This window comes from Larimichthys crocea, chromosome XIII (assembly GCF_000972845.2).
Source record: "Larimichthys crocea isolate SSNF chromosome XIII, L_crocea_2.0, whole genome shotgun sequence".
In the NCBI taxonomy this organism is placed as follows: Eukaryota; Metazoa; Chordata; class Actinopteri; family Sciaenidae; genus Larimichthys; species Larimichthys crocea.
Genome location: NC_040023.1, coordinates 14,386,377 through 14,393,996, shown reverse-complemented (window position 1 = coordinate 14,393,996; position 7,620 = coordinate 14,386,377). Strand labels below are relative to the sequence as shown.

The following is a 7,620-nucleotide window of genomic DNA, read 5'->3' as shown; positions in this document are numbered from 1 at the left end:
GGGAAAAATGTGCAAAAATATGTAAAATGCATTTATTTCCTCCTATCCCTTCTCCTTCTTATAACTATGATTTAAGGCTGTTTTGCCTCCATGTAAAGTCTCTTATAACTATGATTTAAGGCTGTTTTGCCTCCATGTAAAGTCAGTGGAGTGAGGTAAGCATGTGTAGACACAGTGACCTGGCAGGTTTACGGGCGCTCAGCCCGCATTATATGGGTTGAAGTGTGAGTGTGGCTGTTTTTCGCAGAGCCTTCTTGCCAAATTGCGATTCCCTGAAATGACGCGCTACTTCTTGTATGAGTCCGCCTCCCTACGTCCTCAACAGAAAGACAGGAGTACCGGCTCCGTCTCCGCTCAGCTCTTATTAAAATAAGTAAGTTCTATTAAGTAATAAAATAGATTAATATCGATATATGTACCTGAACTAAAGAGATATCCTTCGCTTGAACAGCGGTTGTCCAGGTAAGTGACGGTTAAATACCTCTGTGCATGTCAGTCTGTGGGAAGAAGAGATTGATATCAGCGGTGGTGGGCGTTATGTGGTCTGAAGCCAAATCGAAACTAGTGAGACAAGACACAAAAAACACAGTAAAATCTTAACTGTAGATTTGCCTTTTATGTACGTCAAGCTTATCTCTAAATACGTAAGACTTATATCCGAGTTTTGTCGGTTGTAAAGTCAGTGAAATCTTAATCTCGGCGTCTGAATGCGACAGGGAAGTGAGGTTGGCACACAAGTGGCGCAGGGATATGAATGCTTTTTAAGGCGTTTTAAGTTGACAGCAGACAACTGTGTTCATTGTGTTTCTATGTATTATTTTAAAAATAAAACCATACATGTGTGTCCAATACGTTTAAATCGTGTTAAACAGGTTTCTTCTGGCAGGGCACAGTTTAGGAAACAACCTTAAATGACCCCTATAATAAATAAAAAATAGCCTAAAATCCTATTAATATCAAACTTATCTGTCTTAGGGTAAATAAAACTAAATAAACAAAAGTGATTGTTGCTTATGCTATAGTTGCGTTTTTGTCAGGTGTTCATAAAAACCACATGTGAAACTTCAGCCCACTTCCCAATATCATATTATAGTTACTCAAAACAACTGTTTACATCTATACTTTTTGTTTGTTTGTTAGAAAGTAGTTTCAAGTAAAACTCAATAACACACATGGGTGGATCCTGGGACATTGGGCCCTCCATCCTCCCCTGATTATGAAATCATGTCCCTCTTGGGACTTTGTTTCAAAATGTATTTTTTTAATGCTTTGAGCACATCACATTAAAAACTCATTTGGCCTTTTATTGGGTTAACAGCAATAATCTCAGAGGTGGATGTCTCGAAACCTCAATTATAGGCCACAGGGTGAATTAACCCTTTAACGTAATCAGGTCAAGGGTCAGGAGTCATTATATTTTGGATAAATTTAGTATATAACCAGGAAGTAGTGCGGGTCACTAATCACATTCCTGCCTGCATGTCAAAGTGTCCTTGGTGTGTGAATAATTAGCTCCCAAACTGATTAGCATCTGGCACTTTGCATGACAGCCAATGCTATCAGTGTATGAGTGTGTGAATGAGATATGTAGTGTCAGGCTCAAGTTATAATGTTTTTCCGCCTCCGTGGAAAAAAAAAAAGGTGGATTGCTAAATGGGCAAAAAAATGTTTTGACCTTGACAGTATTGTGCATGTTCTTAGAGTATTTTGTGCTCAATCAGAATACTATATAAAATGTAAATCCTCGGGTCGACCAGTGGAGTAGAGAATGGAAAGACTCCGGAGTTAATGAGACCAATAATGCATCCCGGAAGTTCTTTATGCGCCTTAATAGAAAAGCTTAGACATGATTGTACACTCATTGTAGGTTCATTTATCAATGCAAAGCTGATAAAGTAAAAAAAGATGCATCTTGAATGCTTCTGTTTAAAATAGTCTTATTCCATGTCACACAAACATGTTTTGCATGTTACTTTGACTGTAAAATGATGATGTTTAGCCACTCATACACTGCAGTGCATGACCAAATGTGACCTTTTGGTGGTGCTAGATGAAAGGTGCATCACCGGTACATGATTGTTTATACATAATTTGGTGGCAGTTTATTCAGTATTTGTAAAGACTTTGCAAAGAATGACCCCACTATTGGCTAAAGAAGTACCTTGTTCGGTAACCCTATGACATTAATAAGTTTCATTTAAAATTTAAGGCAATTCAATGTATTAAATACGCTATTTTCCGTGCAGGTGGCCTCAGATGGATTGAGTGAGACCTGAAAGATAATGGAGAGAGGTGTCCACAGAGGAAGATGGAACAAAAGTGCCCTTGTTGGCATAATCCTGCTCCTTATGGTAAGACAAACACATGAGGTGATTCAAAAAAAACTTTGAAATTGCATGAGTACCTCACAACTTCCTTGTGATGGACAAATGATCTTAACTATGTTGTGTTTTCTATGTTGCAGTGCAAGCATGTGTCCACTTTACAACCTTCAGAGGTGGAGACGTGTCCAGAAGAGGACTATCCCAATTCACGTGGAATTTGTTGCAACAAATGCTTTGCAGGTACTGTATGGCCTCCTGCACACCACACATGATTCACATGCTCGTTATATATCACACAGGCAGACATAAGGTATTCAACTGTTAAATCCATTCTACAAAGTCTTAACTGTGTTTTAATGTGATTTCTATGTTTTCCAGGTACTAAGTTTGTAAAAGAATGTGATTCTCCGGGTCATAGAACCACCTGTGAAGTCTGTCCCAATGGAGAATACACAGACCAGATGAACTTCTCCAAGAACTGTAGAAAATGCAGAACCTGCAAAGGTAGAGTAACATTGTCTGTTTTCTGTATCACTTTCTTCTCTTTATGATGGTTTGCTTCGTCACTCTCTTTTTTCACTCTTTTATTCTGCAGCATCGAAGAATGAAGAAATGGAATCGCCATGTGAAAAGACCAAGAACACTATTTGTCGCTGTAAGGAAGGTTATTACAAATCTGTCATCGACTCGGAAACCTACGAGTGTCGCAAATGTGCCCAGTGTAGACTTGATGAAAAGGAAAAGCAGAAATGTAAGTCTTAAGATCTGGCAGTGTAATAAGTTATGCTAATACTCAGTTATGTCTTTATTCACTTATTATTTGTGGGACTCACGTAGTCTTATTCTTGTTGTGCACAGGTACACGAGAGAGTAACACTGAGTGCGGATGCACAGAGAAGTACTACAGAGTCAGAAACAAGTGTGAACCCTGCAACAAGTGCGTATACTAATGTGTAATGCTCATGGGGAAGTTGATTTGATGAATTGAAACTTGCAGCACACGTTGGACATTGTTCAATCTTTCCATATGTTGCCAACAGAAGAGAGAAGTTACGTGACTAAAAGCGGGTTGCTGACATTTTAAGATTTACTAAACAAGTGACCATTTGTTAAAGATAATATGTGAGGGAGGACCCCTAAAATATCTAAATGAAAATCCCTTTTGTGGTCCTACAGTAAATCTTTTTGACATTTGTGTCAAACTGAAGTTTGAAATCTTAGAAATCACAACATTATTGTGAGGGAGTTGTATTTGGCCATGGTTAGACAAAAATAACAACTATTTATGTAGACATTTGAAAATAGATTTATTAGTTAACATATAAACATGTCAGCAACTCTTAAGAGAGTTGTGCCCAAAAAATTTCAATGAGCAACTTGTCCAGTTATCAATTAAGTGTTTAGTGGGTGAACAATGTATTTATCACAGATAAAAGGGAGAAAAAGAGGAGGGCCCACACATGCCATAATCCATAGCTACACTCTTGTTCAGATAAAGACATGAATGTAGTTAGTGATTTTGACAGATGAAGCATTATTTCTACTTCAGTGTGTACAATTTTGTGTAATGGCGGCTGTGAAACAGCACTTGAAGTGTTAAAATGCAGTTGCGTGAACTTGTGTTCTTAAAAAAGTATATCTGCCCTGTGTGTTTAGCACTTCCTTTTTATATGTGTTACTTCCTCTTCAGTGTTGTGAAACATCCTCTTTGTTCTCCACAGTTGTACTGCTGATTGTGGACATCTCTGTTCAGCAGCTACCGTCATTACAATAGGTGAGCTCCTGTAACAGGCATATGATTATCGGGCCAGCTTGAAGGGTTAATACACTGGTTTCCTGATATATAAATACAGTGACCTCTACTCCTACTTAGACATATATTTCTTGCAAAACTGCTGATATATAATGTTAGAAATTGTTGAATTAATTGTCACTATGAATTATACAAGATCTGATGTGTGTGTGTGTGTAAGAGTATTAAACAACAGTCTGACATGGAGGTGAACACAGGTTCATTGTCCTTATAGACACACCAGACATTTTTGTCTGAACCTGCAGGTCTTCAAAGTCTTAAAAAGGCAATGCAACACTTGCAAAAGTCTATTTCATTCTCGCCTGCCTGCTGCAGCAGTATCTTTTTATATCCTATTGATATACACAAAAAAAAGTGTGATTGCTGCAGCAGTGGCTTGAGCGTGCAAGAGGCTGTTCAATGCTTTTTTTTTAGCAGCATCAGACCTGTAGCAAACAATGTCACTACTGTTAGCCACAGTAGCACTTAAATGAATCAAGTCATTTTCATTTGGTTAGTTCATAATTTTCTGCCACTTATCCGTGTCCAAATCATGTTAGTTTACTGCTTGTAAGTAGGAAAATAAATGTAATATATTGAAAAATTCTAGGCTTTGTGATCCCTGCAGAAGCCCTGTATATTCTTGCTTAGCATCAAAGAGGTGACAAGAACAATCTGTGAAGGAAAGGATATTTAGAAACTGCTGTGTTTTTTAACGTGCGTCCATCTTGTGCTCCCTAAGCTCCCAACAATGGAAACAAATATCTCATTAACATAATTTGTGGAACTGGAGCTGTGGCTCTGGTACTGTTGGTGCTGGTCATTGTCATCACCTATGTGCTCACAAAGTGGCTAACCAAGAAGAGGTTACTGCAAACGTCCTCCCAACCGAGTGACGACTCCCCGGACTCATCTGAGGTAACATGGATTTAACTGTCTGTGGTTACTTTTTCCTGCTGGATATGTTTACATTTGATAAAATTTGATTTATCCTTGTCTTCTAGAGTTTTACAGTCCTGATACCGAAGGTTGAACCTTCATACAACATCAGTGTCGAGGCTGTTCCTATAAATCCTCCGAGTGAACAAGAGCAGCTGTCCAATCTGCCTGACTGTGTCCCCTTGGAAATCAAGAGTGAGTGTATTTTATACTCCACATAGCACAGCGCATGCTCCTGACCAATGGTCCAATGTGTTTCAGCTCAAACATACAAAAAACTATTGTACTAAGTCTTATCTCTTTCCCTCAACACCCTCCCTCCTCCTCCCCTCCTCAGTCTCTGACCTGATCTACACGGTGCTGGATTTGGTTCCTGTGCTTCGGATGAAGCAACTGGTGCGTTCCCTTAGTGTGACAGATTCAGAGATCGAACAAGCAGAGCTGGATTACCGACCCTGCCGTGAAGCTCACTACCAGATGCTAAGGATTTGGACTGAGAGAGGGTCACGGGCAGGTGGAATGCTGCACCGGCCCTTGTTGCAGGAGCTATTGAACGAACTGAGAAAGATGCACCTGGGACGGGCTGCCGAGGAGCTCGAGACAAAGTACGGCATTCAGTAATTCTGCAACGCGTGCCAAGTGGGACAAAAAGCTTCTGAAACCAAGTATTGTTTAGAGACCCTATCACGGACAGCCTCAAAGCATACAAACGGACACGGTGCTATCACCTCAGCTGTTTCATTTCACAGTAACCAGCGTCGCTATGCACTCTACCTCTCGTCCTGCTGATCACTTAGTGAGATGACAAGGTCAAACTACTGAGAGCAACAGATCAAATGGCTCTGGGAGGGAGAGTCACCAAATGTGATTTTGCACTGAAAAATTCAGCTTTTTAGAAACTTTTACCAGTGTATATATTTATATATATATGTTTTTTTTTATCCTAAAGGAAGAGTAAGACATTTGGGGAACTACACCAATTCACTTTGCACAGAGTTAGCTTAGCAAGACTTTGGGCTCTGTCCCAAAAGCAAAATCCACCTCCCAAGACCTTTAAGGCTTACTAATTAACACGTTATATCTTGTTTGTTTAATCTGAAGAAAAACAGTGTAAAGGTTTGGGTTTATGGTTGTACAAGGTGCATGTTCAAATGATTTCTTGGCTGGGGGCAATGAGTTTTAGAGGTACAAATAGGCCATTTTTTGGACAAAACCAGGCCAGTTGTTTCCTCCATTTCCAGTCTTTATGCTAAGCTAAGTCTAGCTTTGTACATACAATAGAAACATGAGTGTGTGAATGAGCGTATTTCCCAAAATGCTAAACTAATTCTTATATGATAAGACGCGCTGTTTCTTTGGTATGAGTATACATTATATCTTTGGGAATGTGGGTTTTTGATTTGATACAAGAATGATCAGTTTTTTTTATAATGATGATCTGAGTGTTGCTGACTGCATATCGTAGTACTTTGTAGTAATGTTGCTTTTTACTGAACAGCAAGCGACTCCATTTCATGTATAGTCAAAGGTCACTATTTTAAACATCTATTTAAATATGCAAACAGTCATTTCTAGAGCAGAGGGAAGTGCAAAATCAAAAGCTCTCTGTTCAGCCAACAAGGTTAATTGGTTATGTTTTAATAGTAGTTCCTAGTTATACTTTTAAACCTGTTCTGATGTTCTCTTTTAAAGGTTTATGGGAACAATAACAAAGCGAGGGAAGTTTGTAGTTCTTGCTTAAAGTAGACCAGACCCCTGGCACTGTTCACGGCTTGTCACAGCCAGATTAGCATTCTTTTGAGCCCCCTCATACAAGCATTATTCATGACTGTTAGAAAAAACAGGACACGCCTTGTCTCAGTATGCTTCAGCTAAGCAACTTACCAGTCCTGGCTTGCAAATTCAGATATGAATCAGTCATACTAGGACTGACTGTGGACGTGTCATTCACAAAGCACTTTTTAACCTGTATCAAACTGTATTATACTAACACGACCATGTATCGAACAATCATGCTGTGCAGCATAAACAATTTTGTTGTAACCTCTGAACTTTAAATAAATGTTTATATATCATGTATCTTTATGTGTTTATCTTAATTGTGCCATGAATTTGTCTCAAGGCCACAGACGGCATTCACAGGCATGTTGCGGGGTGTGGATAGAGCATAAATGTGAAAAAGAATTTACTAACGAGGATGTAATCATGCTTTTAACCTCAGTCACAATGTCAGTCTATACGCCAGCTCGGAGCATTGAGCATTTAATCAGTTGAAACTTCTTTCCTCCAATAAGTTTTACTGTCAGCTTAACTCACTACTTCCTACAAACTTGCTGCTCTGTTTTCCACTTTACTGTGGAATCAAACACCAGATCTTCATGGTTGATTTCACACCAGAGCTTCTCTTCCTGGCAGGTAATCACCAAAAAAATGACTTCTGATTTGCTATAAATAGATACAAGACCACCTTTTACCCCCTTAAAATGATTTCCTCCTGTTTGTTTTGGGTGATCAACAACCCTGATTGACATGAAACAACAATAGATCATCCTCAAAGAAATCCGT

The 7,620-nt window shown here is 39.1% G+C and overlaps 1 protein-coding gene across 2 annotated transcripts; it reads left to right on the top strand.

The window, feature by feature from the left end:
- Positions 1 to 220: 220 nt before the first annotated feature.
- On the top strand, positions 221 to 7,134 carry tnfrsf1a (tumor necrosis factor receptor superfamily, member 1a). 2 transcript variants are annotated; one of them, XM_010743416.3, is made up of 10 exons: positions 221 to 373; positions 2,247 to 2,351; positions 2,465 to 2,564; positions 2,703 to 2,828; positions 2,920 to 3,075; positions 3,183 to 3,261; positions 4,046 to 4,098; positions 4,859 to 5,034; positions 5,121 to 5,250; positions 5,393 to 7,134. In XM_010743416.3, the coding sequence occupies exons 2-10, from the start codon at positions 2,283 to 2,285 to the stop codon at positions 5,674 to 5,676; spliced, it is 1,173 nt and encodes a 390-aa protein (XP_010741718.2). In that variant the 5' UTR covers positions 221 to 373; positions 2,247 to 2,282; the 3' UTR covers positions 5,677 to 7,134. The 2 variants fall into 2 exon arrangements, with proteins under 2 accessions (XP_010741718.2, XP_010741717.2); XM_010743415.3 differs by having other exon boundaries at positions 277 to 462.
- The last annotated feature ends 486 nt before the right edge of the window (positions 7,135 to 7,620 follow it).